The sequence below is a fragment of the Ixodes scapularis genome, unplaced genomic scaffold (assembly GCF_016920785.2).
Source record: "Ixodes scapularis isolate PalLabHiFi unplaced genomic scaffold, ASM1692078v2 PGA_scaffold3__209_contigs__length_174095766, whole genome shotgun sequence".
NCBI lineage: Eukaryota > Metazoa > Arthropoda > Arachnida > Ixodida > Ixodidae > Ixodes > Ixodes scapularis.
This window is the reverse complement of record NW_024609868.1, coordinates 121893566-121920812: the sequence shown is the minus strand read 5'-3', so window position 1 is coordinate 121920812 and position 27247 is coordinate 121893566. Positions and strand designations below refer to the sequence as shown.

Sequence of the window (27247 nt, the reverse complement as noted above, 5' to 3'; positions counted from 1 at the left end):
GATAATTTTAGACACAAAGATAGAACCTTTAGTCCAGGAGGAAGATCCCAAGGAAGAAGATACATGTAGCCTCGAGTACAGCGACCACATTACCATCCATCTCACCAGTCTGGATCTCGGAATCAAGAGAAGGAGTACTTGGAATGAAGAGCATGCTGGTAGGGGTAAAATATAAATAAGAGAAACGTCTTGTTCGTCCTCGTCTTCTATGTCCTTCTCTTATTTATATCTTAAGAGGAAGGAGGGATGCAAGAAACGAAATTATAAAACGTCTTCAATAATCACATAAATCATCAACAACATGAGACGACCAAGATCCAGACAGAAACGCCGAAAGCGGGACAACGCACGTCAGCATGACCTCGAGAAATGAGAGCACACCCACTTCAGGTATCGACGCTCCGCTTGTCATGAGCAAGTTAAAACATGAAGCGATCCCATTACAACACGAGAACGAAAGCGCAGAAATCGCGGAGCCTGTGAATCATCATCTTAAACCAAATGTATGGCTCCCCTCCGAGCTTTACTTGAACAGCGCACAGCAACTCGAAGCACTAGATAGTAACGGCGAAGTCCAATCACCGAGGTTATTTTTGAATTTAAGAAAGACGTATAGTCCTCATACTGAGCCAGTAACGAAAACTTTTGGGGTCAAGCACGAAGAAGCAACCACGTCTCACGTCAAATTTTATCAAATCCTTCAACAAGAGGTCGTTAATCTCGATTACGTCATCAAAGTCATGAGCTAGAAAGCGAAGCTGAACTCAAAGAAGCGAAGCAGATTCGGAGATTACAGCGAACGAGACAAACAAAAACGTGTAACGAGAATTGCGCCAAAGATTGAGAAGCAACACACAACGTACGTGTAAAAAAAAAAAAAATCGATTTTATCAATTGCGCGCAGGAAACGACAGAACTAAATATACCTGCTACAAAGAATGATGTTACATCAACGAATTACAGAACCAAGACAAGGGGAAGAAAAACAATCTAGAGGCTCCAGACGCGCTCTGTTTCCAAGGCGACCTCGCGCCATGGAAAGCATTTTGAGGCATTTGAATCCGCAAGGCCTGCTTCCTAGATGCCCAAGAAGGTAGAGTAGATTGTTCGGCTAGTTGGTTTTGGAACTTGGAATACATCTTAGCGCTCTAAAAACAAGGACAAAGAGACGAGAAAAAGACAGCACAGTGCGCTGTCTGTTTCTCGTCTCTTTGTCCTTGTTTTTTGAGCGCTAAGATTATTCCAAGCCCAAGCAGGCTTCGATATTTTCTCTGGAACGTCAATGCTGCTCCGCTAAACGACAACAAATGAAAAAAAAAGCAAAACAAACAAAAAAGCCACGCCTGATAAACGCAACGAAGTGATCACTAATTCGCAGCTTCTGCGAAACTTTATAGAATTGACAAACGAAAAGCAGACAGCGTACTATTACGAACTTGAAACGATCTTGGATAGTTATCGTGTGGGGGAAATTGTTAAAACATCCTTCTTTTTGTTGAGGAAGAGGACGATGTTGAGTAGATAGGGACGATTAACAATAAATAAGTGAGAGTGGAGGCTCGGGCTCAAGCAGCGTGAAACGCAACTATAATATAAATACTGTATACAAAACCTTGTTTATACGTAGAAACGCACGACTGGTTGTCCCCTATACGCTGCCCATGCTTTATGGCAAGGCAGCGCCGTTCCGACACATACTACAGAACAACTACACTAGCATCTGGCACAGATCTGAAAAAATTGCCAATGTACATAGTCAACTTGTGTAGCTAAGTTTCTGACAAAAATGAGTGCAATTGATGATCCAGTGTATATTCATTTCTTTGGCATAATCTATACTTCATCGTACTTTACAACCGTGGAGCTCATGTGGACCTCCAAAATTCTCGAAACGCGTATATATCAATACCAGATTGAAAATTTCTGTCAATAGACATTGCATTGTAGGTTTTTAGCAGGCATGCCAGCGGGTAGGCGGACATCACATCAGCATAAAACGCGCCTGAAAACTTGGAGGACTGCCTATATGGTTCAGAGAAAGTATTTGCGCAATCAACAGAACGACGCAAAACTTAGTGCAGGAAATGCATATTTTGTTTTCTTCGTTTGTGAAGATAAAACCGACCAAGATCCACCTAGAGAGGATCGTAGTTTTAAAAGCGACGGCGGGCAATCCACATCTCACAAATAATTTGCACTAACAGACGTTGGACATTTTAAATTAAACTAGGCCACAGGACGAGGTGTCTTGTCGTTCTGTCTTAACTTTTTTTTTCAATTCCTTTTACGTTATTCTTGAAATTTAACGCGGAGTAGTCGATAATACTCCTTATCTTAAATGTCAGCTTATATTTTTGTGTCATGGATATTTTTATGCACGATCACCAGCATCTAGCTTTTAGTCATACAAAACAATTATAATTTTTTTTTAAAAATCTGGTAGTCTATTAATGAAATGACATACGTCATGATCGATGGAACATTTCAGATTGTCGTCCAATAAATAGATTTTAACAAAATGTACTCTTCCATGAGATGAAGTACAAGGAGGTATAGTGTTTTTAGCTTCAGGTGTTGTTTTGGTGTGGACCTATTTTTGACAAACTGTTTGCTAGAGATTCTATATCTCGTTTAGTATATCATATATCTTTATGCAGTTTGACTTCCCTTTTTCACCTTACTTATCCCTATATGTAGCTTTGATGAAAATATATTAAATGAAGTAAACAGTAAAACTATTTATAAAAACAGCTAAAGCGACGATGAAAGCACCGTACGTTTGCTGTGCAGTACAGACTAGACCTATTTACACTCGTCAAAAAAATCATTTTTAAATTTGCTCGCCGTCTCGTAGGAGCAGCGCCAACTATGCGTGTCCGCGATAGTTTGGCTACGCAATCAAAATTAACTGTTAGGCTAGTTGGCTGTACATTGTTAAAAATCAAAAGCGCAAACACAAAGAAAAAAAGAGGGGACACGACAAAGCGCTCTGCCCTGTCCCCTCTTCTTTTATTGGTGTTTGCGCTTTTGATTATTAACATTATTTGGCTACATACTCTGAACAAGTATTGAGTGGGCACGAGGGCTCAATTAGGCGTTCGGACGTGAACTCGACTCAGCGTGTATCGCGAACGAATGCCATAACAACGTTCGGCGAAAACTCCTATTCAACCACGCGCTTAGTGCCAAGAAGCAGCCACCGCCAATTGTGCTTGCTGACATTTTGAAACGGGTCACTTGAATAGATGATTTCAACGCGTATGCTTTCCACGCGAGTTCATTAAAGTCAAGCCTGGATTATACCAATTAGGGGGCAAAATTGATTAATTACACGCGTGAAATTCGAAGACTCGAGTCATACATACTAACTCATTTGCAGCCTTAAAGCGCGTAAATAGGTTTTTCAAAGGCTTCATATTCTAAGCGTGTTACGGGAGCACGCTTACATGGCTGGTAAACACAACAAATCAGATGCTGGCAATCTTGGCATCCAACTAAAGATACTTTTACGAGCGACAAGTTTACAACCGACAAGTACGTAAAAAAGCTCTACTATGCGTAGAATCGGTCAATATAGATGGTGTAAATCACGCATGCGAAAGAAATCACAAACCCTTCTGACTACTCTACCATTCGACGTTCAAGAACACTGATTCGCTGGTGACCGTCCGCAATTGTGAAGGTTACAGGTATGCTGCTTTTCTGCAGTGCCACACTAAGGTAACGCGAATGCTTTTCAAAAAGGGAGTTCGCCTGATCACCTTACTTTTAGCCCGCATTTTTCCACACCCCTCTCACACCATTCAAGATATAAAGGGTGTTCCACGCAACAGCCCCTTATTATACAATTAAAATGCTTGTGTCGCTTAAAATGAGGGTGCTGAGGGGGTGGCCATGAGCGTAAGTTTCTGAACTAGGATTTTTACGCATAACAAATAAAAAGCGCAAAAATCAAATAAGCACTAATGGCAAAAAAGGAAAAAATAGCGCTTGTTACGTCAATGTGTGTGTACTTGCCCTTCGCGCTATTTATTTGTAATGTTCATATCGAACTAGCCCACCCTTAATATTTTAGGCTTTTTACCCTCTAAAAATGTAAATTTTCTTAGTGTGTGGGTCACATTATTCCCACGCACGTAGGAAAGCTCACACTAATTATGCCACGTGTTTTACGAATGTAAGGTGGCTATCAACGAAAATGCCAACGTCTCGAACACGCTTTATGGCCAATAAAAAGAGCCCGATTTATAGTCGTTGTTAATAAATAAATAATTGGTAGGGAACTTCACATATGGCACTTGGTCAATTATAGTCATGGGTATAGCCTTAGTTGTCTTCCGTTTTAGGGGGCATTCCGCTCAGCAGTTAAACATTTGAGAAATTTGTGACCTTAGGTGCAGTTGTCCTGGTTACCGACCTTCCTTCGTTTTTTTCAGAGAGCATAAAGTACAATTTATGTTCTAATCCAGCTTTAGACATGTTCAGAAACTGAGAGCAAAGCACCGGCGGCAGGGAGCAACCTGTACGTGCAGGTCCTTGTACATGCCTGTCCTCGTCCCTTCCCTTGTTTAGCTTTCATTACATTAGTAGAAAATGAGTTCTCTGACTTCCGCGAGCAGACCTATGGGTTGAGTTAGCATTAAAAAGTAGGGCTGGACATTGATTAAAACGTTTAGCCCGATTAATCGACACCCTTTAATCCAATAATTAGTAGATTAATAGATAGTGTTGATTTCCAGGCATAATAGTGCCGATACGGCGAGAGCACAATTTACTTTTATGCGCTTATGTGTGATAAACGCTACAATGTGTATCTTCAACTCGGGATAAACACGTGCAGTTAAGTACTGTCCGAAGACTCCCAGGTTAATATTCCTCCGGCGAAAACAACGCGGAAGGATTTTTCTGGTATTCTCAAACATGAAGGACTTGTGTTTTTTTTTTGTTTTTTTTTTCCACAATAATGTTTATTATGTCATCTGTGAACGATCCACGAAAAATAGAGGCCACGAAAATAAAGGGTATTACAGTATCCCACTGATTTGGTTCCCAGGCTGATTATTGAAACCGAGCCACCGGACTTTGTCCCTCTCGGGAATCTCCGACTGCCAGCAACTTGCTGTCCTTGAGGAGCGCCCTCTCTGCTCTGGACGCCGCGCTCCTGTGTGTGGCGGCCTCCAAGAAAACCAGATACTGTTTTCGTAAATTGAACACGGCCTTCTTGCTGAAACTGTTGCTATAATTGAGCTTCATGGTGACGAACAGGATTGTGTTTGCGTTTGAAAAGAGCAACACGATGACAAAAACAAAATTTTCAAGAAAAGTTGTTTTAAATTTTTGTCTCCTGTTACCCGCTTTCAAGTTCAACAGAATAACGGATTAAATATATAGTCACGACTATTAATCAATCAATTGGAAGTTTAATCGATAAATCACCCTGCCCTATAATAGAATGTAGCCTACTTTGTCGAGTGCTCATGCAATCGGAGCAATCAGCACAGCTGCGTGGGCACATCCAGTTATTTAGATAGAGCTGTATACAATTTTAGATGTCGTGCATGTATAGAGGTATATTATCATGCGGTAAACTGATCATCATGATCTGTTTATCTGGGAATATTGACCGTTATGGTACACCGTTAGATCGTCTTCGCTTCGATGAGGAGGCTTGCGCTGTCGTCGCTTTCTGCACAGCACGTGCAGCAGTTCTGAACACATGTGGCATTGAAGCGGTAAATTATAATTAGTTATAAAAAAATGTCAGTTGTATTTTATTTATAGCGTAGTTTTTATCAACGAAATTTATGTTCATCGAATTAATTATTATTATCTGTAGTAGGAGTTTTGTTAGGATTACTGCTCACATCTTGGGTTTCATATAATTAGTCACAAGCAGAAAAGCTCCAAACATCGAACTAACGAAGAACAAAGAAGGGTGGTTTCATTTGAAATCGAACACGCGTGTCGGGGGGGGCCTTTCGACTTGCATCAAGAAATTTCTAAAAAAAAAAATCCAATTTCATATATTGGTTTAGAAATATCTCTTCAAAATGTTTGAGGTGATGCAAGATGAAGTGCTACATTTGGACTGCTTTAGTTTTGTACTTTAATCTAATCATTTTTGGGTCTGTTCTTTTTCGCATGCAGTCTTCTTCCTTCCCTCGCATATATGTGGCTCAATCGTGGTATTCATTTTGAGTGTACCGCTTAAAGTTATGTTATGCAAAGCTATTCATAAAGCTCATGAGGGACCTTAGAATTGTTGAGAGGTAGTCTTGTAAAGGAAGCGCGTTTCTACAAAATACACATTTTGTTTTCTGAGTCAAAGGTTAAAAGGTGCGTACTGAAAAAGGACGAAATTGTTTGCCCTCAGGTAGAGTTTGCGCCTGTGGTGTAAAATCCAGCATCTGCCGCACGCAAATATTACATTTAACTTTTTTTTTTTCTTTTCTGTTCGAAGGCATTGTTTAATCATTGCATTCTGGCCGGTTTCATTTCAAACCGAACACGCGCGTCAAGATGGTTATTTTGATTTACAAAAGATTTTTTTTATTATAACCTCATTTCCGCAATGTACAAAACAGAATTTTACGATTGGTTAGAAATATTATTTTTCCTTTCAAAAAGTTTGAGTGAATGCTATATTTAGGCTGCTTGATTGGTGTACTCAGTTCTGTCGGTTGTTATAATTAGGTAACAAAAACACTCACAGTAACTTTTCTTGTAAATGTATGACGCATCGCCTATTTTGTTTTTACCTTAAAACTAACCTGCTTTAGCATATTACATGCCTAAAATAAAAATTAAGAAACCAAACATCGCATTTTAGACGTTTTGGTGACATATTTGGACCCTTGCATTTTAGCTTACTTTGCTTATTAAATATAATACTTATGTAGGCGCATACATGTCCTATCGTGTCGAACCATATTAGTTTAAATCAAAATATAAATTTAACGATACTTTGAACCTGCTTCATTCAAAAAACAATTTTGTAGTTCTTCCATATTTCTTTGTATTGTTCCCAATAATGTTAAAGTTATGTGGGCATAATCGAAGTTCCTAATTTTTTGTTTTAGTTTCTGTAGAAGCGCTAAAACACACACACACACACACACATATGTATATATATATATATAACATTTTACAGCAACCCGAGAATTAGGAAAAAAAACGAACGCTGACCCCAATTATAAATAATAATTTGGTAATATCGGGTGCACCTCAAGGCTGTATTTTAGGGCCTTTTCTTTTTAACGTTTATGCCAATGATATCATAAACATTGACCAGTCCACTAAATTTGTTGTATATGCTGACGATGCGACGCTTTTTACAGCTGATGAGGCACATTAACTTATATCTATGGCCAACACAGTATTACATAAATTAGGAATATGGACCAATAGAAACGCTTTAAAAATAAATCCCAATAAAACGAAAGCTATAATATTTAGGCCGAAAAATGAAGTTATTTCTGCACTAGGACGGATTTATATAAACACAGTAAATATTGAAATGGTTGACTCATCCAAAACGCCTGGCGTTGTGTTTTCACAAGCATGTCATGTGACCATCATATTGAGTACTTAAAAACAAATTAGCAAAAGTTGTAGGTCTGCTATATCGGAATCGATATATATTTCCCAGCTCAATTAAATTATTACTATATAGATCTCTATTTTTTCTTATTTAAATTACTGCCACCTGGTTTGGGGTACTACCACGGCAACATATCTTAAGATAATACACTTACTCCAAAAACTAATGTTACGTACAATTGCTAATGTGCCCTTCTGCTCGCATACAAAAAACCTGTTCAGAATGTATAACATATGGTATTAAGTATCCACAACATGTACAATTATAGGCTTACTACAAAGTATAAGCATGAATTGTTCGATAACCGTACTTACATAATTGAACTGTCTGGTTTAAACCAACGCATTCCCAATTATCTATTTCGCAACCCTGAATACTACAATATACCCACTTGCCGATTAAACCCCTTTAAAAGAAATGTTACCTTACAGATTACCTAAACTGCTGAATTATTTTATTCTCAGTGATATTCAATTAGATACGATCACCATGAAAGAGTTGCGTGCGTTGATGTACCAGTTTGTTATAGCAGACTAATGCGTTTGGTGTGCGTGTGTGCTTTTTAGTTCTCTCTCGCCCTGTCACTACTTTAAATACAATTCGGGGGCCGAGAGCTCGTCAAGCCGTTTCGTGTGGCTTTTTTTCTCGGCCTCCACCATTCTAAATGGGAAATAAATATATTTTTATTATACGATGAAGAAATGAAGAAGGATACGTTTTCCTTATCTTCTCTTGGTATCAACTGTCGTTTTTAATCAGTCTCGGGTTGCTTAAAAATGTTCAGTATACACCAGCTCACTTGGGCCTTTACGTAGTGTTCATATATATACATCAGGGCCGTACCCAGAAAAAAATTTGTGGGGGGGGGGGGGGGGGGGGGGGGGGGGGGTTTCGGGGACAACGGCGGCCATTTTGTCTTATTTTCGCCTATGAATCATGTGCATCGGTGGCATATAATGGAGAGTTATAGCAAACCGAAGAACCGGTCCCGGTTTGGTATCCGGTAGCCGACCGGTGCCACTGCGCATGCGCAGAGGTGGAGATTAAAATCGGCTGGCTGCAAGTGCACCGACCAGGGCCGTACCCAGAAAAAAATTTCGGGGGGGGGGGGGGGGGGGTCGGAACCCCCTAACCCCCCCCCCCCCCCCCCCCCCCCTGGTTACGGCCCTGATATACATATATACCCCCTAATCGGTAAAATGGTAGTTTCGCGAGTTGGCTTCACTGCAAGGTATTTTTGCCTTAAAATGCTGATTGGGGGCGGAAATGTCTTAGTATGTGAAGAAGCTACGGATTGAGTGAGCGAAAGCATACATTTCTTTTTACGAAAGAATTGCCTGCCTTGACTAAGTTATCCCAAGGAAAGAGAGGTAGGGGTGGAGGTAGGTGATAACGTCAATACTAGCTGAGGTGATGACATACCACTTTGTTTTTATTACCTTTCAAGTTAAACAATATACGCACCCGTTTGATTTCCTGGGTTTTAGCAGGTTGTTCGTCATAATGCATAAACATCTAAATTCTTCACTTTTCTTCGTACTAACTCATGCAAGTATTGCAGAGAGAAGATATGTCCAAAGTTTCACCACCTCTTTTCCTTTCATATGCTTGATCATTATTAAAACAAAACGTGTAATGATGTCATCAAGCAGAACTTATCTGTCTTTCGCGTTGTCATTTGTGACTAATTGTATCTGACGAAATAATCCTTTGTGTTTTAAGACCGATTGGGCGCTTTGCCAGGACAAACCCTATATCTTTTCTATGGTCAACGGAAGCGCGTAGAATGCAAGGCATGGTGTCTCCCGGGCTTCCTCTTATCACCTCGCTTTCAGCGAAATTGCGGCACGAATGAACAAAGGCGCCGATGGAGAAATCACAAAAGCACGAACATTATTAGCCACGACCAGAGGCCCTAAACGCTTCTGACGCCAGCGCCCATTCGACGCTGGTGACAGGAGCGCGAAGTCATCGTCATGATAATCGAATCGGTGCGCTCCGTACACTTCGGCCCCAACTTCGTGCTCAACGAGTTTAGAACTTCCATAGTAACCAAAGACACCGAATGATTAAAAAAACAGACAAAACAACAAGTCTTATGCACAGTTTCTATGCCCCTCAAACACAGCCCCTGTGCTCCTCAAGCTGTCAGCAACTCCCAGACGTCACAAAACCACAGTGGCGCTGCTGTCGGCACTGCGCATGCGCACATGCTTCGCCTCGGGCGAATCTGGCTCGTGCGCACGCGCAGTGCCCACACCGGGTATGGGCAAACACGGGCTCGTTTGTGAACAGCGCGCTGGCCGATGGGAGACGCTCTGCATGGACGCGTGTCATGGGGTGCATGCGTATGAGTAAGAGTATAGCGCCTGCCATTATGCGCACGTACTATGCTCCACTTCACTCGAGTCCTATCGCAGCCAAAGGTGAAATTAGGTAATTAGTTAGCTAATTAACTAAAATGTTTTAACTAACTTTTTAATTTTTAACTTGAGAGTACATAATGTATTTATAGAATTGAAGCTCGACCTCAACATGGTCTAGCCCTGCTATCAAAGTTTGATTAAAAAATTTGTAGTAGGTGCTACGGGGTCAAGAAATTTTACATTCGTACACGGCGTCAAACGGAAACTAAGCGAGGAAGAGCGCCGGTAAAGTTTTCGCTCTGCCCTTTTGGGCATGCGATTTGTTATTATCGCGGCCGGCTCCACTTGCTTAGGCGAAGCTGGCTGCGATAACGACGATCCACGGGGGCCGGAAGGGCGGAGCGATTACTTTACCCGCGCTCTTTCTCGTTTAGTTTAGGTTTGACGCCGTGTACCAAAGTGACATTTCTTGACCTCGTAACACCTACTACACATTTTTAACCAAACTTTGATGACAGGGCTGGATTATATTGATGTCGAGCTTCAATTCTCTAAATACATTATGTGCCCTCAAGTAAAAAAATTAAGTTAGTTAAAACATTTGAGTTAATTAGCGAACTAATAACAAATTCACCTTTTTTCTTGTGGCCGCCATGGCCATTAACACTTCCCCAGGGCTTAAATTACTCTATCTCATGTTCTTCTTTTTTAATTTAATGCAACTAAAAAAAAAAAAAAAATTCTGTATACGTGCATTGGTCTGGCCAAGAGTTCCTCGATATGCTCCCCCGAAGGGGGAGCAGAGTTGCGCATTTGTTTTCCCCTCGCCGCCACGCCGCTATTCGCCGAGATCTATCACGTGAGGAGCAAAGCATCCGGGGCCGTGCAAGAAAGCCACCTTTACGGTCGTTCCGCCGACGTCGCTCACGCCCCGGCGTATGTTCCCCTGCTTTCCGCCTCCTTTTCCTCCTCTCCTGTTTTCCATGCGTGGCGGCGCGCGCGGCGCCGCTATTCGCCAAATTTAGTCACGTGAGGAGCAAAGCATCCAGGGCGTGCGGGGAAGCCGGCGCTACGGCCACCCGCCGAGGCTGAATGCGCAATTCTGCTACCGTAGGTAGCTATATACAGGAACTCTAGTCTGGCCCGCTATGGAGAGCGCGCCGAGATTTCCGAGTCAAATGAGCTGCTTGGAGATTCAGACCGCGGCGCGATAGTTCAAATCATTTATCGCACATGTGCATATAGAGATGCCAGATGGACAGAAAGGCTTTTTATCTTTTTTGACTCGTCAAACTCTGGACCCCGAGTGCTTGACTGAAGGCCACAGAGATACAGAAATATGAAGAGAAATTACCTGTGTAAAAAAAACTCATACACATACTTCCGAAAAGTAGGTATACTGATTTGCTATCTTAACTCTAAATACAATGTTATCTATAGACTATTTACTGACTTTGTAAGCGGGCATTAATGTGGGGATTGCAAACTGTAACTTTTAAGAGTATTGGAGACCCTCCATTTCCCCTGAACAGCGGGGTGCAGATGATTCCTCCTCCCCCTCCCCAAAATATGGCTTCTAATCAGTTTCCGTTGTTAAGAAAGATTGACCAGTGCTGTAAAAGTGCTGATCTGGAGACTGCGTAACGTGTCCTAAGCAAAATATTGAAAGCGGCCGTACGTGTGCCCATCATTTTTCGTCCAAGAAAGATTAGCGAGAGATCATAGCCGTACCTCGGAGTCATTGAAACGCCTCACAACTCTTTCCAGGAACTTCATAACTTTCGGGCGCGCGTTGCCACCCCAGCAATCACCGGTAATAGCGGCGATGATGAGGAGCTCGTTGTCTTTAGCGTTAGGAGAGCTGAGGAATTCATCGAGTGCCGCGGTGACTAGGAAGCATTAGCCACTTTTAACGGTGTGGTAAGGGTTAGGACATCTCCGGCAGGTGTAATTAGCATCGCATCAAAGTTTAAGCGTAAAAGCTTCTACAAAGAAAGGGGTATGAAGTGATGAGGATCTAGAGGGAGCTTCTGTAACATTAGACACTTGCATCTTACACTAAAAAATAATCGCATGAGATAAAAAAGCTTTTATATAACGGATTTTAAGAGAGGGGAAAATAATACGAGAATCTGGCAGAAACGCATTCGACGTTCTGGTTTCCCACTGATTTTGTGTCGCCTCTCATACGCAGACGACTTAGCTTGTTTGGAAGTTGACGGCCCCGGTCCGCCCCTTGTTTGTGTAGCCGTACGTATATGTCCTAAAACGGACTATTCAATCCTTGTAATACGGTGGTCCGGAATGAAAGTATTATTTACATGTACTTATATCTGTTATCTGTGTAATGACCACTATAGGCAAGTGAGTGGTCGTACCAACTACAGGACGCGTTTTTACTCGCTTCGTTTTTCCACTACAAATCATTACGTCATGATAGGAATTCTTAATAACGCCTTATAACGTAATAACGTATGACGACATAATAACAAATGTAAAACTCAAGTCTTCACCGTCAACTGCCAAATACAACAAGCAGAGCTGTATTACACGATAAAATTTAGATTTGCATGCCGTAGGCGAATTATGCCTACATATTTCGTAGTATTATGTCCCGGAACAATAAAAAAGATGTCGCATTTTTTTGCAACCTAGTCTCAATTAACGAGCAGTTTAATGAAAGGACTCGCATTTTTCCAACAACGAAAATTAATCATTCTGCGCCAAATGCATCCCAGGCTAAACGTTCGTTAGATGATGTACGTTTAAAATTATTTGGTTCCTTACTCGCGTTTTATGCGAACGTCCAAACAGGATTCCTCAGGTTAGGCTTTAACCGAAACCACACATAAATATAGGCAAACGTCGCGACCGCCAATGGGTGAAGGAGGTCCCGAACACCTTATTGACTATTCGCTGGGCAGTTTTGTCTTACCGATGGCCTGTGCGTGTCTCTTACCACAAGAGGCTACGCATTGGGTAGCCTCTTGTGCTTGCAACTTTTGCTTCGTGATTCTTTCTTTGGCCTTCATATCAGGTGATGCCAGAGTCTAGCGTCACAGTGGCTGCAAGGCGACGCTTGGGAGTCGACACGCCCCGCTGTTCATAAGTCGGCAGTGACTATTATGCCGATGCAGATCTCAGATCTTACAGGCCAGAGCAATAGAACAAAGTCGAGCACGTGTTCTGTACGCTTTTCAGTGTCAAGCGCTTTTGTGCTGCGTTGTTTCCCGTTTTACTTTGCATAATTCAGAAACCATTTGCCCTGGAATCGTACTCGCACGATAAACAATAAACCAGAATTTCTCATTAGTGAAACAAAAGCAACAATATCCCGTCGAACCGTGTCATAAACGAAAGTTGAACTACAGAATATCGGTTATTATATAAGAAGCCCGTTATATAGTGAATATACCATGAACACCCTCAATGTTAGGTAATAAAAAACAGGAAGAAGAAAATGAGCTGGACAGCCAATACAAAGTGGCACTCGTCACACTCATGAACAAGAAACGACAGCAGAAAGTTTTTCCAAAGGACCAGTATGAACGTTTTTTTTTTTTTCTTTTTTGTGCCTCACACATATTGTACCCGTGCTCGTAAGCGAAGTGGGGAGCCGACTCTATTCTCACACTTATAACAATGTAGCGTGCACTATTGGTCATACAAACGCGATGCTTTGTTTTTGAGGTGGCTCTTCCAAATGTGAATAATCCTTAAAGCTCGACACTCTAAAGAAGGCAAAGCAGGGATCAATAGACCGATCTCACCAAGCGTTCCACGCATGCGTGACGCCGCCATAACTGTAGTTCGTAGGAGGCAGATGCCAGTTCACGAGACAGCTCATGCCAATCGTGCTCCGCTCGCGCAGACCTCCAGCAGGGTTGTCGCGAGTGCAAAAAGACTACAGCTCCCACGATGCATGCCGGCAGTGGTGGCGTACTCAAACTAGCTGGTGAGATCGGTCTATTATTTGGCATAAATGCTCACGTATGTTGCATAGTCGGTTGGGTGACTGACTACGTACAGTCTCCTACAATATGAAAGGCCCACTGGAAGCGCGTGGCCGAGACGGCGGCAGACGGGGGTGCCGCGCGCGCTTCGGCCGAAACCATTCTGCCGAGCCTGAACGAGCTTAATAGTTTTTGGTTTCGGTTAAGCGGAAGAGCGCACTTCATCGGCGACAGGCCAAAATATATGATCACGAAGGCTCGAGATAGGCATAGTCATCACTGTTTTCTTATCACCTGTTTCAGCTGTAAACTGTCAGAACCGTAACCACTGTAAACTAAACAAATATTGATGTTATAACCGAATCCTATATTTAAAGGATAACTTGTTAAAAAGCACATCCGTGAGAAGGATAGCGGGGATATTTCGCTTTAAAGAGCAGGCAGAAATGGAATCGCCAGGAGCGCGCGCAGTATACCCCCGCCATATCCACCGTCTCGGAAACGTGCTCCCAGTGGGTCTTTCATATTGCAGGGGACAGTACATTCAAGTTTCTCCTTCTCACTGTACGTAAAAAAAACGTAATTGACAGCGACCCAAGACAATACTTATATTTCTGTGGACTCGCATGCATGCAGATCTACCTTTCATACGAGTATATCTGGGCATCGTGCACGATTTGGCAAGGCACAAGGCTGTTTTACGTAGTCGTCAAAAATCAGTCTCCTCAAGTGAAATAATGTAATGTGTCCCGAATTAACACTATGCTTGTCAGTGAATTTGTAGTGTGAAAATATTTCAGGAGGCTCTTGTCCTATCTTAGTAAAAACTTGCTAACACAAAGTAACAAGTAAATTTCACGTTCATTCGGGCCAATTAGCTGTCGGTACGCCCGCGGTACGCTCGACGCCAAGAGGAACGACCCCAGTACGTCCGCCAAGAATAGTTGGTGCCAAGAAAGACGGAAGTCTGGAGAACGGCTGCCCGCGACGCCCGTTGTCCTACCACTGCGGGGAAGCCGACCACGTTTACAGACGATGCCTTTAACGCCAGCTGAGCCTGCCAGGGTTTGCGCCCAGTGACGCTCGACCACTGCTTGGGGAGCGACCTCGGGGCATCGAGAACTACTTACGCCGCTCGACATCTTCTGAGCTGTCTCCCCGCCGTGGATGTCGTTCGGCCTCAACCCCGCTGTCCATCATCACCCTTCCGGCGGTCTCACCGAGTCAACCCGTCGCCTCTACCTCCTCGTTGGCCAACTAAGAGCGGCAACCCTTGGAGGTGGTGTTACCCTATGGACGGAATTAGCGAACATCCTCCAAAAATGTCGAGGGGCTCCCACATTACAGCGACAAGAAGCATCGGAACGACGCTTCCGCGACGGTGTCGAATAACCTCGGCGCTATCATCGACGGCCACGACGCGATGAAGCTCATCGACACCGGAGCGGACTATTTCGTTTTGAACGCGAAGCTCTCTTGCCGCCTTCGAAAATTGATGACGCCGTGAGATGACCCTAAAGGTTATTCGCCGCCCTCGTGATCTGAACTATGAGGTGCTCCCCGACGAAATCCGACCACCAGGACGCCACCAGCCGAGACCCAAAGTAGTGCACGTCATTCGCCATGCTCGATAGGACTAATGATTATTCATGGTTCAGACTACCCCGCGGTTTACTGTTAGCTGTTATTTGGTGTAGGTCTTTGTTAATTTATTTAAGGTTGCATCGGGATGATGCACTTTTAAAGGACCTTGCCTAGTCAGTCTCGCCCTAGCTCACTCCCAAACATTCCAGGCCGAATCTTTGAGAAGCCGGATGTAGTAAATAAGGAGATGACCGTGGCTTTGAACACGCACTTCGCAGCTCGCAAACACAGGTCAGAAGAACGCAGAATTCCTAACATTACATCGCAAAGACTGCAGTCATTTAAGGACTACATTGGTACCACTAATTGGGACCTTGTTTATGCCAATGATTCACCTGATGCAGCATATGAAACATTTTTGGAAACTTAATAAGTCATTTATAACAAATGCTTTCCTTATAAGTCCATAAAGCCTAGCAAGAGAGCGAAGAAACCATTGGTTTCCCATGAAATTATAAAAAAAAATCATAAAAAATTCATATTATAAATTTCTAAATTCTAAAGACAATCATGATCTAGTAAAATTTGAGACATATAGACGCAAACTGAATACGTTGTTGAAAAAAAGCGAAGCAAGAATACTATTGCAATCTATTTGGTAACATTAGAAAAGAATAAGCCAGATAAACTTTGGAAAAATATTAACCGGTTATTAAAGCCTCATGATCACAAAGAAGCCTTAGCAGAAATCGTAGACTGTGGGTAAAAGCTATCTGGCACGTCACTCGCAAATATTTTCAATGATTACTTGGTAAACTTAGCCACCAGCTCTCCTAATATAACAAATAGAAAAGACCCATGCGGTTATATTAAGAAACACACGCATTATTTTTTGTGAAAGCCAGTTGATGAAAATGAAATATGGTTGGCATTTCGAAGCATAAAAAATAGCAAAGAGATTACGTAAATGACCTGAATATTAAACCAATTAAATATGGTTGGACGTATTGGCTACACCACTAACATTTATATTTAATCTTTCAATGCCTTTGGGTGTATTTCCTAAACGTATGCAAATCGCTAAGGTTGTTTTGTTATTTAAGGGTGGAGATATTAATTTATTGGGGAATTATAGGCCACATCAATACTTTCTAATTTTTCTAAAGGATTCGAAAAATACTGCATATTAAACTGTCTCCATATTTAGAGAATGTTTCCTTCTTAACCAACAGTCAGCACGGCTTCAGAAAAGGAAGGTCTACTGAATCCGCTCTAATGGATCAAAAAGAAGTCATCATAAATAATATAGAAGATAAACTACTGACATTAGCCACATATATCGACTTTCAAATATGACTTAGTTTACTACAGCATACGTCTACAAAAGTTACAATGCTATAGTATTCGGGGTCATATATTCAATTTATTTAAGTCATGCCTAGCTGAACGGAGACAATTTGCTCAAATCAATAATTCAGCTTCAAGTATAAAAACAGTACATACAGGAGTACCTCAAGGTAGTGATTTAAGTCCTCTAATGTTTCGTTTATTTTCTAATGATATTGAACAGTGTTCCACATTGCACAGTCATAGCTTTCACCGATGACATTACATTATTTTTGAAAGGCACTACATTTGACGATATCGGAAAAAGGGCGAATAGTATGATCTCGCAGCTACATAGTTGCACACAAATAAATAGATTACGTATCAACATAAACAAAACTAAGTGCATGCTGTTCCGAGCCAAAAACGCCGAATGTTCTTTTTTAACCCAAATATCACCATAGCCAAGGAAGCAAATGAGATAGTAAATTCATTCAAGATATTAGGTGTAATCTTTTCAGATAATTTATCATGGAATGAGCACATACAATACATACATAAACAATCCAGAGAAGTTCCTCCTACTCTACCACGATACACTACAGTTTTCACCTCATTTGTTAAGTTAATAATTTTTCACGTCCTCGTGCAGTCATATCTCCATTATTGTCCCCTGGTATGGGGTACCACTACCATTCGAAAGATAAACAAACTTCTAACCCTGCAAAAAACAAACAAAAAAACTCTAAGAGGGGTTGCAAATGTGTCCTTTTTTTACCATAAAGATGCTCTTTTTGCCTGCTTTAAAGTTGTCAGAATAACACACCCGCATTACTAGCGCCTTCTAGTATCTTATAAAACAGCAAAAAGATAAACATAGTTGTTTTCTACAAATAGCAAATTGAAATAAAAATACTAGCTTAAATAACACACGGCGAAGTGAAGAGTGGATTGAACCCACCCCCTGAACAAACTATGGAGCGACATCGATTACATACATACTTCTTTTTTTTTTTTTTGAACAAGCTGAATGTTGAAACAAATTTTAGCCATAGCTTACCGTTTGAAGCTTTAATGATGATATTGTCGATGTTGTGAACTTCAGGCTTCATTTTGTATGTGTATTGTGTCAACTGATTTTATATCTTACATTCAAATCTTGCGACTGTTTTTTCTTGTGCCCTTCTGAACTTGAAGAATTTTTTAGTTTTATATTTGACTTTATGAACAAAGCCCTCAACGCGCGTTGCTGTCTTGAAGCGGGGGCCTTGTCAGGCTGCAAGCGTTGCAACTTTTTGCCCCAGCTACCATCTTTCCTGATGAAAGAGGAATACATTGATTGATTGATTGATTTTCCGATTCGCTCAGACTATCCCGACGACGAGGCGCATTCACTCTCGCGTTTGCCAGCACCGTCGCTCGCTGCTGCCGCCGTAGACACTCGCTGCTGCTTTTTCGACGTGTGTTTTCTTTTTGTTTCTGGCAGAAGTTCGCCGATTAAACCTCGTTAGTTGCATTTTAAATTGGTTGTGATAGCACAGTATATGTTAAAAAAATATTGTGCGCAAACCGTAAAGGTGTCCCAAAATTAAATAAAGAGATACAAAACGTGTTTGAATATCTTCATAGATGTTAGCGACACTCTTTAGCCCTTTAGTGGCAGAGAAAAAATATTTTTTTTTTCATTTTGTTTGTAAAAAAATTGACGCTGCAGTATAATATGATGAGGACGAGACGGTTTGGCTTACATTGAAGATTACATGTGATGGCGGGAGACGTCACAACTTAAGGAACGGTGCACAGGAAAATGGTACTCATTTATGCCTTTCTGTGTCGCCGGGGTTTTTTCATTTGACTAATTTATGGATCATATTCTATCCTTTTTATTTTTAAACATAAACTACAAAAAGATTCAAAAATAACAGAACCACCTAAAACACAAAATTATAATATATTTTTCAGGAATACTGCTTTCTTTTTCATCCTGCGGCTCCTCTTAAAGGGGCCCTGCAATGACGTTTTTACTAATTTTTAATTTACACCGAACCTGAGCGCACTGAACGTAGTAACTTAGTGAAACTTTTCTTTTCTCGAAGTTCCCTTTATTTTAAAAGTTATAGGCAAATTAAAATTACAAAAACAAGCAAAAAATAACCTCCCTCATGACGTCCTTGGTTGCTTGAGAGTGGCCGTGAACTAGAGAAGAAGTAGTGAGCTCATCGAGCGCCCACGGCTGCCGCACTCCGTGTCGACGGCGCGAGAGGGCGCCGTTAAAGCGTGTTCTGGATAGGCTGTATGCAGCGGGCAGCCAGAGCGGCTCTCATTGCATTTGCTGCGCGATTAAACACTAATTCGGCATGACACTTCATTGGCCACAAACGACAGCAAACACGGGGTAAAGATCAGTTCATAATGGGAGCTACTTCGCGCTGCCATACCGTTAAATTGCCAAACCGCGAGACAAAGCTTCTCGCCGAAAGCTTTCGGAACGCTCGGAGCCGGTCGGATCCTCCTGCCCATACGACCGCAGCGCCGCTGCGTACATCCGGGACCTTTCCGCGTCGGCGCCTGATCCCACTACTCTTTTCTAGTATGCGCCGCCTTTTCCACCGCTTGGTGGCGGGTATGTCGGCGGTTCATTTCTTCTTTCCGTACTTTATGTTGCGGCATTCGTTTCTTTTTGATCTAAAATACTGAACAAAAACTACTTTTATAAATAATTGAAACGTTTCGCGCCACTTATATTTTGTATTTCGACTAAAAAGAAGCTTTGAGCGGCTCTGACCAGTGGTAAGCTCAGGACCAAAAACGTCACATTTTGCGCGCTTTCGGTACCGCGGTTCGCCCTCGTCGGTGGAGGAGGTTTCCGTGTCGTCCGGTTAAAATATGACGCGCTGACATTTAGTTACTCTCTTCGTGCCCGCTGGCTTGTCCGACCCCTAAGCGCTGTGGAAACCGCAAAAAAGGTAGACGCTTAAATATGATTGCAGGGCCCCTTTAAGAACCATTATTTGTTTTAAGGAAAATCTCTGTATAAATTAATATTTTTTTGAGTTGGTGCCATTGCAGTTGGTGCCATTGCCATTGGCAGCACTAATTTGTCCTGAGAGAAACGTGGTACATCAGTGTTGTCTCGATAAACGTCGATGCCTTAAAATAAATAATCTCCCAGAGGTAGTCGCGGGGAATGTCGTATTCATCCCATCCTTTTCTATCAAACTACCCCGCGGTCGTGCAAGGTGGAGTGGTAAAGGATGTAATACAGAAGTTTCAGCTGCCCTCTTTTCTATTTTATGCAATGCTTATGCTCCATTGCTTTCACTTTAGAAAAGCACAACCTCTCTTCCTCTAAAGCACAACTAGTATTGCCCAAACTGGAAAACGGATCAATGGCTTTGGTCATGACCCCAAAGCACAATGACTTAATTGTTGTCCTGAATGAACCTTGATGAGATATGAGGTAAGACCCCTTTTGACAATCGTCCGAGATTTGCAAGGTAACTGTGGTGGCATTTTCCCATGACCATTGACTTTGTGCGATGATCGAACTTAATTGTAACATACGGTATTTTTTCTTAATTTATTTTTTTAAGGAGGGGGGAGGCATTGGCACATCAAAATTGGGAGTTTATCGGATAAATCCGCATTGACCAAAATTTTACCGGCAAGTGTTTTCTAGAGTTGTTTTGGATTTATCCGAGAACACGGAACCCTAGATATAAGGCATGTGCAGCATGTTACGGCGCTCCAGAAGAACAGTCAATTTACGCGCGTTTTGAAAGGAGGGAAGAGGAGGAGAGGGGGAGGGAGTGTGTTTTGGGAGACAACGTAAGAAGACAGAAATATAAAAAATAATTAGGGAGAGCACGACTTTCTACGGCCCATGATAGAGCAGCACCGCTGTACAGCCTGTATCGGTTCTAGAAAATGTATCTTTGAAGGAAACGTCGTGCGGCAAAGCCCCTATAATGAAGGATAGCTGACTCAGTTTGAGCGAAGAATAACTCAATGGTTTGCCATCACAAGCTAATTCAAGACACGGCAGAGAATTAAGGAGTGTTTAAAGGAAATAAAAGATGACGTGCAAATTTCTTTTATATTTTTAAAAATCAGCTGCCTTTCTGCCTTAATAACACAACTGCTCTAATGGCTAAGCATATATTCTTATATATTCGTAAGATGCACTTAAAGATGCACTTATTGATACATTTTGTGCCTTTTTATGTAAGTAGTTGGGTTGTAAATAATTTGTGACAATGTCTCTAGACCGTGTTTACTTGACGTGTTTCGTAGTTCTTTTTGCATATAAAGTTTTTTTTTTATAATTTTAATTATTCTGCGTAATGTTTTAAACCCGTAATAAAATAAGTAGAAAAAATTATTACTACATGCATGCTGAGGTGTGAAATTCACGGCTGTGCAAAGTACCAAGTGAAACCTTGGCACTCTACCCGACTCGAGCTTCAAAATATATCTCTGGAAGCAAATAAGCTACAGCGTTCTTACAATGGTCCTTCGAAGAACTTTGGTTTCACATCTATTTTTTGCTTTATTATAAAAAGAAATATGACTCGAACTATCACTGTACGATATGATGTGGAAACACACATATATTATTATAAAAAAAAATCCAAAATTTTGAGCGCTGATCTCAACTATTGGGGGCTGGATGACGCTTAGTGGCCCTCCAAGCAGGGCGTGAAAGAAGCCCCCGGAAGTTCAACTCTTGTCCTAAGAATACGGCGTCTACTGCGCTTAGTGTATTCAGCCGATGTTTTGGTTCGCACTCTCTTGCGCTTTTAAGTGGTTTTGTTATAGTATCATTTAACATTAAATTTTAAAAACGAGGCATTTGATACTAAGACACGCCCATTTGATCAACTATCTAAGTGCTCACGCATCAAATGGCTTCTCAGAAGACTTCTCGGGTCTGCACGCGCTTGTATTTGACAACAAACAGGCTTTCTCTACATAAAAATTAAGAAAAAGAATCCAGCACCTTGGACACTGTTCTTACTAACGCTCGGGAGCGTCGAAAGGCCTGTCAAACGCTCACTTATGGAGCTTCGTACCTGTTTGCTCGATGCGCTATTTAGCTCCCTAATGGACATCGGTGATTTTAATTGCTCATTGCGAGAAAGAGAGCAATTTACGAACACACGAGTTTTCCTTTCCTCTTCTCGTTCTCAGTGACCGCTTCTCCTAAGAACAGCTGTGCTGGACACAGAAAGTCCACGTGCTTCTTAGAAAAAAAGAAAGCAGCGTGCTCGCAAGGAGAGTGCTAGGGTGCCAACATCCTTCAAGGTTGTGCGCGGAATCCCCGCCGCTGCCTTGATAACAATAGGAGAAATGTGTCAGGACTCAGGAGTTCCCTTAGCCCGGCTTTCCTGGGAAAGCGCCAACTGAAAAACGTCGCCAAAGGCCGTCTGGTCGAACGGCGACCCCGCCGCACGACTTTCCGAGCAATTCTTCGGAAGGCTTGCGAGGTGGGATTCACTATAAAACTCTTCAGTCAAGTCCTTCATACATAAATGCCGGATAAAAATCTCATTCATTTCGCAAGCTACGACATCAGACATGAAAATTTTAATCAAGTCGCACATCTTGTACATCTTTAATGGTAATAGTTTCGTATCGTACTGCGAAATTTCCTAGTAAACAATTATATGAAACTGTTAGATCATAGAACATAAGATGCTAGAAGAACTTATACGCTGATATAATTTGTGTAAGTCGTGGAACTTTTATTTTACAAATCATCTAAGAAAGTTTCTCATTTCAATTGGGTGGCTCAAAGTATACATGCTATTTGTTTAAAATGAGCTAGCCGTATTTGCGGCAGAGTATTATATATTAGTTTTTATGTGTGCTGTTTTTAGTTTTATCCGTTTCAGAAAGCATGTGTTGTAATTTTCATTGCATGCAAGATTGTGCCGTATTACATCAGATTTTGTCGGATCCAATATTTAATAAAATTTTCCTGATCAGACTTTTATATCCCATTCCCATATCATTGTGTTATATTGTCCAAGTTTATATCAGGCTATTTTCATACAACAGCTTTATGGTAATAGAATATTCCCGTTGCTATGTTATTGGCATTGCTGTCCAATAATCTTAAAGATTTTATCGGGTTCAGACCTGTTTTAGCAGAAGGGCCGTAGTGATTACACAAACGAACGCTCCTAGATATGGGCAAGTGTAGAATACAAATTCAAGCTCATCTTTAGTTCTCAAGAGCGGTACCTTTAATAAAAATACGAATATATTTACATGATTTGTCCAAGAAACACAAGCGAAAAGTAAAGTAAATGTGCACATGTACACCTTTATTAGAAAGTGCCGTCGTGTTGTGCAAACACAGGGACCAAGAAGATTGCGAGATTGTAGAGGCTGACAGAATAAAAAAAAAAAAAGAAAGGAAAAAAAAAAAAGAGCACAAACTGCGTAAATCAGGCTTCCTTGGCTTTGATAGACATGTGAGGTAGAATGTTTATTTATATCGGGGAAGGTCGCCCATGCAATTGTATAACCGATAGCACCCGAATCTGTGATGCGCAGGAGCCATTTCATCGGAAGTCGTGTGTTGTTTAATGTTTTTTTGTTTTTTTTTGCGGTTTGTTCAGAATAAACCCTCAGTGGTTAGTCAGCGCTTGTGTAGTCCACGTCGTTCCTCCGTACGTGTAACATTTGCGCTGTATCTCGAGGAACCCCTACCAACTAGTTCAGTCATCCTGCCTCTTAAAAAGAAACTGAAGCGGTTCTGTATTTGAGTAAAAACACTTTAATCGTCTTCATTTGGCCTCCAGGATCACGAACATCAAGTTTATTATTATTTTTTTTTTTAATTCGGTGCACGGAGGTTGCAGAAAATAATTTTCAAAGTATCGCTGAAGCCCCCTCTCCCCGGAGCGTTACGCCATAAAAGGAGTTTTTGAAATTTCCGCTCTCGCGCATCATCAGCTCGCGCCCATCAAAGATATGCACGAGCACTCTTTCTATTTCCAAAAAGGTCAGAAAAAGACGTCTTGACTGGTGCTAGTGCCGGGGAATATGCCTGGCAAGCTTGCAATTGCACGCGCATCCCACACGAGCGACACGCGCTTGGTGGCCGAAATATAATTTTATGACGTAACGACAGTTCGAAATTTTTTCGTGTAACGGGATAAAATACTCTAAATTCATTTTTAACTCTTTTTTTTTTTTAAGAACCTCTTCAGATTTCCTTTGAGAAAACCTACGCAAATCATGAAGTATAGGTTGGATGCCATAGTCTTTTACCATCTTATATCTTATCGTGTGTTCATTGAACGCATCCATATCCTTTCTTTCACTGGTAACGCGGAAGTACAGCGTTCGTAACTTCGAGGCGAACGCCTTAGTTGCCGCCCAAACCGCGATAAACGCCTGACAGAGCGGTCGCGATAAGGCCATAAAATGGCATTACGTGACTCAGACTTCGTGAATGTTGTTTTCGAGGCTTTATATATATATATATATATATATATATATATATATATATATACGAGCACAGCTTTCTTTAAAACAAAATATGAACGGCAGAACTTCTATTTTGGATCGCCGGCATCCAGCACGCGCTCGATACCTCTCGCCCTGCTTTGACAGGCCGGGCATGCTTGGAGATCAAGAGACTCCGAAGCGTTATCAAAGGTAGGAAGCCTGCGATTGAGGCCGGGCCTCCTTGCATTCTCAGCCTCCTTAGTGAGTTTAGTTTATTTTACCTAAATATTAGAAAGGGGGTATTTCGCCTACAGTGATAAGGCGTTTCTAGCTCGAAACGGCGTGTGTTTTTTTACACCACCCGTAGCGCCACTTGGAGCACCCTGCGCCGTTCGGCTGCAATCTTCTGGCTCATAGACCTTCTTTATGCTCTCAAACTTGGCAGTCTCTTGCCTCCCAAGAGACTTCCGGTGGCTCCGTTTCCGGTATGCCGTCCGAGCTTGTTTATGTCACAATTACTATGACCAGAAATCACGAAGTTGGAGATTTAAGCGAAGTACTTCATGATGCTGCTATTCAACATGCAAGAGGGAATTGGTTGTCTTAGAAGAGTATTACAAAATATTCAAAATATATCTCCCTAAGCGGTTATTTAGCTAAACACTCCTGCAAAGGAAAAAATTGGTTTATTAGAAAGGGGAATACGTTAACCGAGCTAAAATGCTGGCTGGCGTCTTCATGCTAGGAGGAATAGTATTTTGGCGGTGAATAATAATAAGAATAATAATACTTTATTTCCATCCTTTATGATTGTGGGGCACAAGAAAAAAAAACTTGCATAATCGACTTTACGAGTCCCTTAGTCCCTACAATGGCCAGCAGCAAGCGTGCGGGAAGACTAATAAAAAGCAACATAATAGCGTGCTAGAGGCGATGATGTAACAAATTAGTGCCCAAAACTAAAAGCATCTTTTGCAAATGTTAAGAGAGAAAATGATCACGTACAAGCATATAATCAGCGCAAGTCTCTAAAGGTTAGACTTCCTAGATCAATGTTATTGCTGCTAAGGCTGTTTAACAAATGCGGGAGTATGGAACTTATCATTTTGAGAGCCATAATTTGTTGGCTGCGTGACCATCTTCCATTTCTCTGGGTTACGGGTATAAGATACGGCAGAGAAGTTTCCCTCAGCGACGCAAGGTTTTTCAAAAGACATGCACCTCTTGTTTTTTTCACTTTTATAACTAGTACAAAGCCGATATTGATATAACTTGTCAATAGTGATTATTTGAAACTTTTTAAATAAATCAGCGCTATGAAAGTCACGTGGCACGTTGCATATACATCCCGATGTTTTTTTTTGTAACATGAACAGGTTTTCAATATTGGTAAATGTTGATGTTCCCCGAACAAAGTGGCAATACGTTAAGTGAGAGAAACTTAATGACTTATAAAGCAATAATTTAGCATTGGTTGGTAACACAGATCTGCATCGATTTATAATCCACACTACTCGAGCTAACTTTGGGAAAAGATAATTTATATGGCTATCCCAAGGCATACTGTCACTAAAATGACTCCAAGAGTTTTAAAACAACTAACAATTTCGATTGGAGTCGAGCTAAAAGTGAGTGCTTTATACAGCACCATGGGCTTGTTTTCTTGACGAAAAATCACAGCTTTTGTCTTACGAACATTAATTTTGAAGGAGTTGCTGTCTCCTTGAAACGTATTATGGTCGAAGAAATGAATTGTGCAATGATGGAGAATGCTTGACCTCTCATTTGATCGAATTGTGGGGACGCAAAGTGCAACAGCGTGTCCTTGTGGCGATTTTATGTAAAGGGTCTTAGGACTCCGAGCCACCTTAATACACCAGCCTTGTGTCGGATTGCTTGCACGGTTAGGCGCAGTCGTGTTCGAACATATACCGCAGCAACGTAGTCAAAGGCAATGAAACGTACTGTGAGAATGAGATTTCATGCTCTGACGACCTCCTCTTCTATTCGTTACTCGCGAAGAGTTAGAGCAGACTTTACTTCTAGTCACTGACAGAATCAGAACGGCAGGGAGGAGGTCCAGTTGTCCCGCCTCCCGCGCGAGCATCCTATATTCGATGACTCTTCGGCGCCTCCTCGGCTTCGAGTGTGAGCAGCCAAAGCAAGGCGGAAGGGATGGGGCGCGTTCTGGAGGACGGGTATCGGACAGGAAAGCCCTGTCGTTCTCTTTCTGCCTGTGACAATATTTGCCCGGTAAGCTTTACGAGCCTGTGAATTGCGTCTCGGCACCGGGCTGTCCATGACCAAGGATTTCCCCCGCGTTTTCCGGGCAAGCGAAGGAGACGACTACTGACTGTCGTGGCGATATCACTCACGCTGAAAGGCCCACTTCTCGAGCTTCCGCAGCCCGAAGACGATCTTGAGCAGGGACTCGGCGCAGCGGATGTCGATGCCCACGTCGCCGATCTCCAGCAAATACGGCAGCGCCTGGCGCAACAGGTTGTCCACCTGGCCCCGGAGGCCCTCGTCATACATCTGCCACAGCTCGATCACGCTCGCCTCCAGTTCGTCGTTGGAGCCTCGCGATCCGTTCTCGTTGCGGTACCGTTGCAGGAAGGAGCGGTTGGCGGCCGGCGACGTATCCTCCAGCACGGGTCGGATGTCGATAGCGCGCGCACAGCGGAGGACGGACAACAACAGTGCGGTCACCAGCAGCAGGACACGGCGGGGTCCCGCCATCGCTTCCCTTCAGCCCCAGCGACGTCCCGGCGCTGGTCACTGCGCGCCTGCGACGACGAGCGCTGTCGTCGGACGCCCACTTACTCGGGATCCTCGACTTTCCCAGGGATTGTTTCGGGGACGCTGGGGCGACGAGGCCGAGGGCCGGTTTCCGCCGTGGACGTCTTTGAAAGGGCGCCGGGGAGAGAAGGGCCCTGCTCGCCGAGTAAAAACCGAGC

General features: G+C 42.3%; 1 protein-coding gene across 1 annotated transcript in view; it reads right to left on the bottom strand.

Moving 5' to 3' along the window:
• LOC8024779 (nose resistant to fluoxetine protein 6) overlaps nucleotides 1-27029 on the bottom strand; it is a gene marked incomplete at its 3' end in the record, with an annotated part of 108382 nt that extends 81353 nt beyond the window's left edge. Inside the window, exons 1-3 of the mRNA XM_042292867.1 lie at nucleotides 26666-27029; nucleotides 19411-19416; nucleotides 5638-5648 (exon numbers count right to left, since the gene is read on the bottom strand). Of these exons, the coding sequence (XP_042148801.1) occupies nucleotides 5638-5648; nucleotides 19411-19416; nucleotides 26666-27029 (381 nt within the window). The remainder of the gene's footprint in view (nucleotides 1-5637; nucleotides 5649-19410; nucleotides 19417-26665) is intronic.
• Between the last annotated feature and the right edge of the window lie 218 nt (nucleotides 27030-27247).